At 47.6% G+C, this 12063-nt stretch overlaps 1 protein-coding gene across 1 annotated transcript in view; it reads right to left on the bottom strand.

Moving 5' to 3' along the window:
* Krt95d (phosphofurin acidic cluster sorting protein KrT95D) overlaps positions 1–12063 on the bottom strand; it is an 85337-nt gene that overhangs the window by 29695 nt on the left and 43579 nt on the right. The window contains exon 11 of the mRNA XM_077672779.1: positions 458–869. Within this exon, the coding sequence (XP_077528905.1) occupies positions 458–869 (412 nt within the window). The remainder of the gene's footprint in view (positions 1–457; positions 870–12063) is intronic.

Genomic DNA, 12063 nt, shown 5'->3' with positions numbered 1-12063 from the left:
CATCTCCTGCAAAGTGGCTGAATGCGTGCGCAAAGATGGCCTCTCCAGGCAGGAGTCGAAGGTCCGACATTTTATGAAGTGGAAGGGATTTGCTCTTTGCCAGCGAGCGCCGATCTGCCAGAAACTGCTGGGGGGCACATATGAAGTCACCCTCGGACAGCTCTGACAGCTCAGACGAGTGACTCGGGTGGGAGTGCGTAGTGCCTGCGACAGGCGGTTATTGAGAATAATAGTCCACATTGCGGGTGTGTTTCTCACGCACTTCTCCACCAAATTATTTCTTTGTCAACCTTTTTCCTCTTCAAGGTAGGATCCTATACAGCGGGAATACCTATATTCCAGTTTGTACGGTACTTCAACATGCTTGACCCCCCTTGGAACTTCTTTTTGGTGCATGGAGGGGGGGACCTATGGGTAGTTTCACGACTGGTGTACACTGAGCCCCCCCAGTGCTCACCGGCGGCGGGGACGGGGAAGAAGCGCAGGTACGCCTGCCACTCCGGGGGCTTGGCGGACATCTGTTCCACGTAGAGGCGCACCAGGGCGGCCAGGAAGGCCTCCGAGCCCAGCACGGCCACGCGCACCGTGGCCGGCGGCCGGGCGTTGCAGTGGCAGAAGCGCTGCAGCCGCCCCACCAGGGCCCCCAGGGCCGCCCGCAGCTCCTCCCCGCCCCCCACCGTGAGCAGGGGCAGCGAGGGGGGGCCCTCCGCACCCCCCGCGCCCCCCCACGAGGCCGGCAGGGCGAGGGGCAGGGCGGCGGCCTCGGCCAGCACCAGCCGCTCGGGAAGCTGCAGCTCCTCGCCGGGGGGCAGCAGCCGTGACAGCTGCTGCTCCAGCTGCACGCGCTGCTGCTGCTGCTCTTTGCCCACCTGCACCGAAGGGGGTAAGAAGGGGGGGAAGGGGGACGGTCTCTCTCTCTCTCTCGCTTCGACACTAAGAGACATAAGAACACAACCCTGTTCAATCTCAAAAGAACTCGCCTTGGGTAACTCATCCAGCTGCATTCCAGCCACAGAAGACCTTCCTTTTAACTGAGAAAATGCCAAAATGTGGAGAAAAGTTCACATTTCGTGCTACACTGACATACCGTATTTTCCGGTGTATAAGTCAAAGTTTTTTTCCTTAAATTTTCGTTGGTGCGTCTTATCCACCGGTGTGACTTATGTATGGGATAAATACGGTACGTGGCGGCCGCCTGTGGTTCGCGCTCGAAAAGGTGCCTGTGTGCTGCGTCATGTAAGCGCAAGTAAAGAGGCGCAGCTCTATGGTCTAAATGAATGAATTAGTTGTTAGCGAGTCGGAGGAAGAACGCCTCGATAGCTTAGCCTAAACACCGTCGGTAAGTAGATGCCATCTGTGTGCATCAATAACCCATTTTTGAGAAGTTAGTGCTGTCTAGACTTTGGACGGTAGATGCACGTGTCTAGCCCTGATTACCGGGGGATGCGTTCAGAGGCGGCGGCCGCTGCAACCATATGTACTTTCACCGCACTTTCTATCGAACTGGTCCTCTATGAGTTTAGCTGATTAACAAGTGTGTTTTGTACACCGGTGCGTCTTATACACCTGTGTGACTTATATACGTTTTTTTTTCTTCTTCAGAAAAACTGTTGCTTTGAGACCGGTGCGACTTACACAAGAGTGCGACTTATAGACCGGAAAATACGGTAATTTGGGCAGGAAGGACATAATGTGGGCCAGCACTGAAAACACGGTGACGAGCATGCTAACTGCACGTGAGCACCTAAGTGCTGTGATCAAACAGAACTAGAGGCCCCACTACAGGCACGCAGTGGTGCTTCTTGCCACTGGCTTCCGATCACACAAACAGGATTCAGTGATGTCACAGAGAAATCACTGGAAAGTGCATGGGGAGTCACCCCTGATTCGTCTCTTCTCCCCTATATTTTCATCATTTCTTCGATAACTTCATCACTGTTATTGGCATCACTGTTATTGGCATCGCTGTTGGCATCACAAATGGCATCACCGTTACTGGCAAAAAGCAGTCTTCTCAATGAAGCAAACTAACGTTGTGCAAGCTCAGTGCAAGCTCAATGAAGTGCAAGCTCAGTCATTGCACCTTCAAATCCTTCCAATTTGTGGATAATACAGACAGCACCAGCCACGTCCCACGCAAGCCTGTGGGCAAAAATTTTACCTGCAATTCTTTCCGGAAGAAAGTTGAGAGAAGCAGGAAAGCTTCCTTGCATAAGTGTGTCAAAGCTTTCGCTAAAAGTGCGTGTCCAATCGATCGTCAAACCTACAAAAGACACAAATCGCAAACGTAGAATGAACGCATGCAGCGATTTTTCACTCTCCAAGTAAAACCATCTACAAATGGCCTAAATGTATACACTAGAATTTCCATTATGCACTGGACATCGCCATTATAACGATCGTTGCGCCACCATGTGGGCATTTCTTGTGGGCTGCGGGGCGAGCAGATGACGTCGCAGTCACACGCCGTTGCTCCGTGTGTGGGTATCAGATGTCCAAGCTGCATTGAAAATCGGTAAGTGTCCTTTATTTGGCATGTCAGCAGCGACAAGTTGAACAGTGCTTTAAGGAGAACGTTCAAAGCGTCCGAGAGCTGTCAGGTTTGCCTATAACTTCTGTTCCCAACCCGCTAAAGAGGCAGGCCACCCAGATGCGCCTTGTCCTGCAAGTGGGTGCCTGACTTTTTCTTACCAACCGATGTCCATTTTCTTACTTCTGGGCAGGGTGCCATCACTGCCTTTGCTCGGCGATCTACAGAAGCTACTCGTCCAGGCGTCATTACGCCATTGTTGGCTGCACCAACACGCAAAGCGCTCGTGCAAGAAACGTGTGAAGTGCAACGTGACAAAAGAAGTGTCTGCATGTGCAGAGTCTATTCACGGCACAAATTTCCTGAGACCCTTGTGCGAATGGGTTGCCACTGCTTTTAAAAGGGCTGTTTATTCACCCTCATGTTCAATCCTTACTGCACGTTTCTGTTCAACCTGACGCCTAATGCTGCAGCTTGGCAACGCGAGAAAGATGAGCCACAAGCGAAATAGCGAGAGCGTCGCAGTGGCAGAGCACGCCCAGTCGCAACAGAAAACGTGCCTCCTACGTATGCCCAGAAGTCAGTGGGTTGGCACATTCAGCGACTGCCTTTGATCGCATGGTAGCACAAATTTCTAAGCATGGCCTCCTGATGTCGGTGCGCAAAGGTGTTTTCATTTAAGGGGGGACACTGGTCTTGAAGACATTTTTGTTATTTTTGAACCAATCTCCTTGAAATTTGCACATTAAGTGTGTTTTAAGATCCTGAACACAAATATGCAGTCAGTTTTCATCTATATAGTCTAAGTTCAGAGTTTTGCAACAAGTTATGTCATTCCATTTCGGGCAATTTTTTAATTATCTGCTTATAATATACTTGAATACTTTTTGCTCCTTTGTGCTCTCGAAGGACCAGGGAGTGCAACTACACCACAGCAATTTTATCACTCTTTCTGCAATTGCTCTCAACTTATCAAATGTCAGGTCATCAATTATCAATGCTTTCGTAAAACAAAATGCATAAGAAATTTTATATTTCTCTGGTTTTATTGCACTGTTCAGTTCTTAAGCTTTCAAATGCAGCAAGAATGACGCAAATCTGACCAGTACATCCCAAGGTATTGTACCCAACAGTTGACTTCATGGGAAAAAAACTGGTTTTGAGAAAACAAGGCACAAAGTTCGGAAATGCAGGGGAAAATGGCCATTTAGCCAACTTCAAATGGCGACAGCTTTGTAAATACTGGTGGTACAGCTATAATATCTTGCATGTACATTCTTTGGGACCTATAGACTGCAAATAAAATTAATACAGGAAATTGATTCTTTGGCAAATTTTTGGTCCTCAAGACCAGTGTCCCCCCTTAATATGCGCTCTCATACCGAGTTGGTTGTTAAACCAGGCCCTGAAATATTCGTTTTAGTTGTGCAGGTCGTAGCCTTACATGCCCATAAAAGTAAAACGTGTTTTAACAACACTTGCTCCCCCTTAACACTATTTCCTCTACCGAAACAGGGGCAACTTGTCAGATACACGAAGATTTCACAGCCGTTTGCTTGCTCAGTAGAAGTTTTGCGCTTCTCGACATGACCAGGCGTGCTCCGCCACTGCAATGCTCTAACTATTTCGGCTTCAGCTTATTTTTAGCACAAGTGTCAGGTTGATTTTTGTTGGCGTCCCGCCGATGAAATTAATATAACATTCCTCCGGAGCCCAGACACATGCGATAAGGATTGAGCATGAGGGTGAATAAACAGCCCTTCCAAAAGCACCGCACGACCATACTTGCACTCGCAAATGCGCGGGTTCCAAGTCTTTCAGATTAAGCGCGACAACCCATTCGCAGTGGCACTCGAGGGATGCAGGAAATTTGTGCCTTGAATAGACTCTGCACATGCAGACGCTTCTTTTGTTGCGTTGCACTTCACACGTTTATTGCATGAGCGCTTTGCGTGTTGGTGCAGCCAACAACGGCGTAATGACGCCCAAACGAGTAGCTTCTGTAGATCACCGAGCTAAGGCAATAATGGCACCCTGCCCAGAATTAAGAAAATAGACATCGATGGGTACGAAAAAGTCCCGCATCATGCTGGCGTGGCGAAACGTAGCCTAACAGGCACCCCTCTTCAGGACAAAGCGCGTGTGGGGTGGGCTGGGAACAGAATTTATGGGCAAACCTGACAACTCTCGGACGCTTTGAACGTTCTCCCTAAAGCACTGCCACTTTTGGCGCTGCTGACATACCGAATACGAGACACCGATTTTCGATGCCACTTGGATGTCTGCATCCACGCACGGCAAGTCATCTGCTCGCCCCGCAGGCCCCAAGAAGTGCCCGCATGGCGACACACCGGTCGCCACAAAATGGCCTACCTGGCAGAATTCTGGTCTACATACAAAAGGTGTGCTATTGTGTTCTTGACTGATGCGAGCACTGCCTCATCTGCAGAACCGTTCCTGTTCCGTGATTTTCACACAACCGTTTTGACACAGCAGAAGCCCCGTTTCAGAGATCTCGTCAGAGCTCTTCGCTCGACCAACAGGTCCACAGGGAAATGCATTAGTATTTTGAAGGAACGCCGTCTGTACCACAAGGAAGGCTTGTGCTGTAAAAAAAGCCAGCTAATTTGAACACTTGGCCAGGGTAGATATATTGTGTTGGATTGTGTTGTGTCATAGCCGCGCCACGTTGCGTCATAGCCGCAGCAGGGGGTTCACAGCATGTTTCACGCGATGGGAGAATCAACCTAATGGAAACAACAACGGAACCCCCTATGCGTCGCATCTACACAGGGGTTCCCGCGAGGGGAGGTGGGAGAAATTTTTAATGCAATGTTTGTACGGGGAGCTTGCTGGGACTGCAGCACGTTGTCTTTAGGCTGGGGGACGTACAGGGGTGAGACAGCTGAATCACATTTGGGAGCAGTTTTTGGAGCAGCGAAATCTCGATTTTGGAGCAGAAGAACCTTGATTTGGAGCAGAAGATTGACATTTATTATGTAACCTTAGGAGCTCAAAATTTCAAACTTTTGGCAACTCACGTGCACTTTTTATTCGGTTTTGAACGTACATAACACTGCTGAAACCACCTGTCAGTAAAATTTTTTCTACCAGAGTATCCCAAGGTCGAACTGCACTACATTTTTACAAAGCATTTTAAATTCTCAGGCTATACGCAAAGATAAGCGTGGAGCGCCGTTGAGAATATCGAATTGAAAAACTAAGCAATTATAAGATATTTTTATTATTATGTGAATGCCGAAGTTGTTATTTTCGCAATCCCAGACTGCAGGCTTTACACACAAGTGTAGAGTCACAGCAAAAGTTGTGCAAAACGAGTTGACACTCGTCGCAACGTCGGTATGTTTAGCAACCTCCCTCTTGTCATTAAATTTCATGTCAGATAGATGAACCTTTATTACCCGCGTGCAATAATAGCCCGTTCCGCTATCGGACACTACTAGAACATTTTGTGGTGATGTAGCCTACGCCGCGCCGCCACTTCTGCAGTGCTGATCGTCCCATTCCCGCAGCTCGCTGTCAAAGGCAGCAATAACTCAGCCCTTTATAACACCGCAATGAGTACGAAATTTCACTTCAAGCACACACTGCGCATCACACTCAAGGCCGAAAACCGGCGAATTAGCGGGCACCACGCTGTTTTTGAAATCCCGCCTTTCGAGTCGCGCAACTTCCCACAAAAGGTTAAATGCCTAAATGTAAACCCAGCTACCCCCCCATCACCGAAGCGACGGCAGAAAGCGACGGCAGAAGAGCACTTTGCCTGAACCGCGAGCTAGTGCTTCCCCCGGCGGCCATGTTTTCCAATCTTCACCATACCAAGATGGCGGCGCCCGGTGATGTCGTTCCGAAGATACTGCGCTCCGAAAATTGGCGGTTTTTTTTTTTTTTTTTTTCATCTACTTGCACAAGTACTTTGTCGCCTCAGTACACATAAGTGTTTTTTCTACAAGACTTTGTAATAGTTTTCGCTTGGGAAACTTAAAAAACTCACACAATATAACATGTGCAACCCGACATTGTGGCTTTCGAAAAAACTATCTCGGGGACAATTTTATGCGGGGTTTTATTGAACGATTAATCAATTAAACCTTTACAAACACTATCTTGGAGGTGCTAGAAAATTATGCCGTCAGTAATGTTTCCCACTGAAACTGACAGGAGCGTTAAAATCCTTGGCTGTCAGACTGTTTTGGAGCAGTTTGGCGCAATTTTTGCAATTTTCAAGCTTTTGGAGCAGCCTGTCGCAGAGAAACAAATTTGTATCAAAACTGCGCAATATGCGCAGCTGTCTCACCCCTGGACGTATCATTGCGGTTCCGGTGCAGTACATACAGTTCAGCCCACTTATAACAATACCGTTTATAATAATATAGTGGATACAATGATGAACTGTGGCAGTGTCTACCTTTGTATGCGTCCTGTGGTAAAATAAACCACTTAATACAACGCTCCAGTGCCTCGATATCGGATATAATGATTGAATCTGGTTAGTGTGCACTGCAAATGCCAGCTGCTGCTGGCATGCACCGCTAGCCATGATACACCTTGCCTTACTTTGGCCCCTAAGAAAACAAGCTGACTGCACCGCTTACAAGGAAGCGAGAGGAGAAGGAGAGCAGTATTCCTGCCAGACCTGCTGTAACGAGCATTGACTGTACGGTAGACTCTCGGTAAATGAAACTTCAAGGGACTGAAAAAACTAATTCCATTTAACAGGAGTTCCGTTCATTGAGAGGGGTGCGTGAAAGGGCAAATATATGTGCGTACAAGCACTACGAGGTCAATGTAGCTGATACAGTCTACGCCCATTACAACGGACCCTCTGAATCCGGAAAAAAACGTCCGCTGTAGCCGAAGTATGCAGTATCCGACGGGGGGGAGGGGGGGGTATGAGCCCTAAAATCGGGGTACTTTGATACTTTGATCGACATTGCATATGCATAGTACATACACTTTGGTCTTCCTAAACGCCTGCAACACCTCTGCACAGTGTTCCCGCGAGGGCAAAGAATCGCGTAAACACCGTTTACAAAGCTTAGCACCGGCACTTGGAAAAGGCCTAGCGCTTGTGGTCAAGCGTGTAAAGACGCATGATGAGCTGAGCAAATAAAGCAAGAATATAACTAGGCGCGAAACGAACGAGGGCAGACTCGCCTCCGAGTGCAGCACTTCGAGTATTCGATAGCCCTGTTTTCAATCCCACCGAAGTCGCGTTTATCGGCAGCGGCCTTGTTCTTGACGGTAGAGCGGACCGTCCGCTTAGACAGGCCTGTACTTCTGGCGATGTCAGCCTGTTTTTCCCCATGTTCAACAGCGTTAATTACGCTTAATTTATCGACAGTGAAATCAGCTACCCAGCCATTCATGCCGCTGGTCACACACACAAAAAAAAAAAAGGCCACTGGCACTGGCTTGGCTTGGCTGCGCCAACGACCCGACTGCCAGCAACGTTGCCAGACATAACAGTTTTCTTGCCAAAATAAACAAAGAAAAAGCACACCGGGTGCTGTCCCCGCAGAAGTCCGCTACAAACATTCAGTCGAAACAATTTTCGCCTAAAATTTAGTCTGTTGTAGCCGATAGTCTGCTCTAGCCGGGTCCGTTATGAGCGGAGTGGACTCCATTTAAAATGCATGGGTACCAGACAAACCAACAGAAATGGTCTGTTGTAACCGAAAGTCCGTTGTTGCCAGATCCGCTGTAACGAGCGTAGACTGTAGTTTTTCAGAAAGCAAGACCACAAGAGGTTTAGGCGCAGCATTCAAAAAGTTGATTTGGCAACAATGAGTCACTGTGCACTACAAAATGCATCAATTGCTTTTGTTTGAGTCCTTGCAACTGCATCTTCACGGGGGCTAGAGGCCCCAACACAGCGAGTGCTTACGAGCCATTGAATTTAGAAGACGGCCCTGCGGTAATGCAGTGCGAATAGCGCCACGACAGCATGAACGAGGTGGCAGGAGCTGAGCCCTGTAATTTCGGCGTCTCAAAAAGAGACCGATCGGCTGGAACAAGAACTGCGATGTTGCATTCGTTGTGCCAAGATGGCTGACCACTAACAAGATGAGGCTTACGAGGCCAACGAGGTTAAAAAAAATTAAAAAGAAAACACTGAGGAAGAAAAAAAAAAAAAAAACGAAACAGCCGGAACCGTAAAAAGCCGATTGTCATGCCAATGGGTTTCACAAGAAGCTCCATTTCTGGTTCTGTTTACACGGCGACGCGGAAATTTAAGTTCCGATTACCGAAGGTGTTTTTGCATTATGTATATGAATACAAGACCTTCCAACTTATGGGCTGCTGTTCCGTTTAGGTGGCAACCCCGTTTTAAGGGGGGAGGTGGGGATCGGAGCAAACTTTTTTATTTTTTGACATAGAGTAATGAAATTTGGTAGGTGCATTGAAAAACACTCCAAATGGTGAAATTTCAAATTCCAGGATGATACCTTCAGTAGTTTTTGTGTTACAGAGGCGTACATGTTGCCCGCTCGTGGAAAGCCTAGCAGGGTATTGATATATGGTAGGAAGTTCAGAATACTTTCCAATTGTAGTCAAAAGAACACTACAGGGTATGACATTCTTCGAATTTTTTTTACACCCTTCATTCTTTTTTTTACAGGGGACAATATTTTCACCTGTACACAGTAGTATACAGCTGACTCAGCCGTAAATGTCACATAAAAAAATAACTAGGCCCTAAAATCAAAATCCGAGAATGTCATACCCTGCAGAACTCATCAAGGATCAAAATAAAACAGACAGTGTCAAAATCCGCCCAGTGGTTGCCATGCTATCCTTTCCACGAGCAACGAAGAACTCATAAAATGCACTTTTAAAGTTTACGAAGACTTCACGATTTTTCAAACTGCACCAGCAGCATAGTCCTTGCTGTCCTTGCTTGGTGACAACCTCAAAGACCTCTGCCCTTTGATTTGGTGCAGCTGGGAGGCCTTCCTGGCCAATTGAAGGTTTTCATGTGCAGGCCTTCAGATGGCAGAAGCACCAGTTTTACACCTAGTGTACCACAAAGTTCACTATGGGCTACTAGGGTACCGATACTTTACTTGATGTATGCCTAATGCATAGCTGTCTCCAAAATGAAGAGTAAGTGGTTTCGTTTTATATTAATGTGCCAGCAGACTTTCAGCAGATTTCTGGGTGTCATAACCTTGCTGAAGCTACAGCTTAGTACATGAGGCTGTTCAGTGTCAAGAAGTCATACCTGGCATCACAAGCATAAAATGAGCTATTGAATATAGTTCTTTTACACAATTACAACATTGATTATTATTAGCATACCATGCTCTTCACCTTCAGGCGAATCAATCATTGCAACATAGACAACAGAATTGCAAACATTGCAAAAATAGAAAACCCAATCAAAATATCGAAGTGTAAACGCTGCAGCCTTACGGCGTCTTTTCTAATTTATTTAACACTGACAATATAATTTTGTAATCCCAGACTTCGCTGCACGAACTAGTTTAGAGCCACGGCAAAAGTTTCTCAAATAAGCTGGGTGACGATTCATTGCACCCCCCCCCCATCTTACAATCAATCCCCTACGCGCACGTTCCCCACAATCATAATTTAGGCAACCTTGCTATGGTTGGCCCCTTCGCTTTTCCCATTTAATTTCACTTCGCGTACATCAATTATTATTACTCGCGTGCAATAGCAACCGATCCCGCTATAGGCCTCCTGCGCTGCCCAGGGGCAGCGGCTTCCGGAAGCGCAAGCGGCTTCCGGGCAGTACTTCCGGGTAGTACAAAGCTGCGTGGGTCCCATAGGATCCCATTGTTGACAGAAGCAAAATGAGCTCGACGCTCCCGATTATTTTGCGACGTGGTCACCAGCTCATCCCCGATGCGTCCCATCCATTTCAGCGATCAACTTGGTATTAGGGGAAAAAGCTTTGCAGCGCTAAACACGTTTATAGCGCCGACGAAAGTGCCAGGACCGTGACGGCGTCTGCTACTCGCAGGTTCACCGATCGATGGTCGTACGAAGTGAAATTTTAAGTGAAATTTCTAGTTTAAACTAATACTCAGGTGACAAAGACTTCTCAAAAACAGCCGATCAAAAAAGAAGAGTGACGCAATCGGCGATGATCGCGCTTTAAAAAGCCAGCGAGTCTGGCGGACCGCAGGCTCGCCTGCTGCGGTGCGCCGCTCTTTTGCGTGCCTGCACACTATGCGTGCACTTTCATTAAACAGTGCTCATTTGCGCCGAAGTTACGAATACATGGTGCAGCGTTAGCTTGCCATTTTGTTGCGTGTCTCAGTGACAAAAGGCCGCGACCGTCAGAAGCGTGAATTCTGTTTTGCGATTCCGAAATTAGTGGCCGTAAAACAAAGTGGTCGGGCGAACTAAGGGGCCGCTCGCTTTTCTTGTTTGCTCTCACTTTACTTAATTACGCTCTTGAAGCATACATTTCCAGTTCGCACTATTGATGAGGGTCAGCAGCGGCCGAATTTCATGCAGCCGACACGGCGGAGGGCTGGACGGAAAATCGAAGGGGGAGGAGGAGGGGGGCTTTGAATGCAAAGAGAAAAAATTCAGCGAATTTCTAATAATATTTGACAATGATCTGGCGAAGTGTGAAGATGGGGGGGCAATTCAACTGGAGGACGCCAATTCTTTGTTCTTGTCTCGCTGTCTAACTCCATTTGAAGTCAAAACTGGCGTGTCAACGTTCAGATTCGACGACCCCTGCACTAGAAAGCCAACACAGTCAGTGATGATCGTATGTAAATATTTGGGGCCCCGTGCCGTGTATGCGGCTGTGTTATGTTATGCTGTGTTATGTGATGTTACACATCTCTGCAAGCAGCGGGCGTGTGATTTGGTGCATGTTTTGCGTCCTTTAATAGCGCTTAATTTGTTTATTTGGCGCTATTGCCCGACCTACTCGCTAGTATACATGTACCCGGCCGTTCGTAAATCGTGCGACGTAAAACGTTACGCAAGAATCATTTAGTTTGCGAAAATACGAAACAAAATTTCCACTCAATCCAAAGGCGGTGCCAGGCCAGCAGTGTCAGCTGAGTCGGCCGCGCAATTCTTGCGTTCGCTTGCACATGCTCCCGCTGAAGCAACCTTTTGCAGTTACCTATGGATATAGGATGAGCAGTGTTCCGTGTTTATGCTACTCGTGAACTTTCCTTTGTCGACCGCACGCAAGAAGAAAAAACTGTAACTGTTCTCAAACAGTTAAACCACCCGACCTGGCGATACTGTCCCACGCCGCGACCACCGCGACAGCTCGCTCAAAAGAAAGCCGACAAATCGGCTTCTTTTAGCGGATATTATTTTGTTTAGCCTCTGCAACTACTTTATTAAGGGCTATTTCATACAGTACGCAGTCATTTAAAACCGCCACAAAGCGCCACAACCAACTTTCACTCTGGCTTGTAATTGAAAACACATGGAGGGCGGCGAGGGTCGTCTGCTTTTGTACTACCCAGAGGCGTCGGCCGCTAGGGGCGTTGCATGTCGCCAAAACTACA

This window comes from Haemaphysalis longicornis, unplaced genomic scaffold (assembly GCF_048455015.1).
Source record: "Haemaphysalis longicornis isolate Haplotype H1 unplaced genomic scaffold, Haemaphysalis longicornis Haplotype H1 scaffold_6, whole genome shotgun sequence".
NCBI lineage: Eukaryota > Metazoa > Arthropoda > Arachnida > Ixodida > Ixodidae > Haemaphysalis > Haemaphysalis longicornis.
The sequence above is the reverse complement of the archived record's forward strand: the minus strand, read 5'-3'. Positions and strand labels throughout refer to the sequence as shown.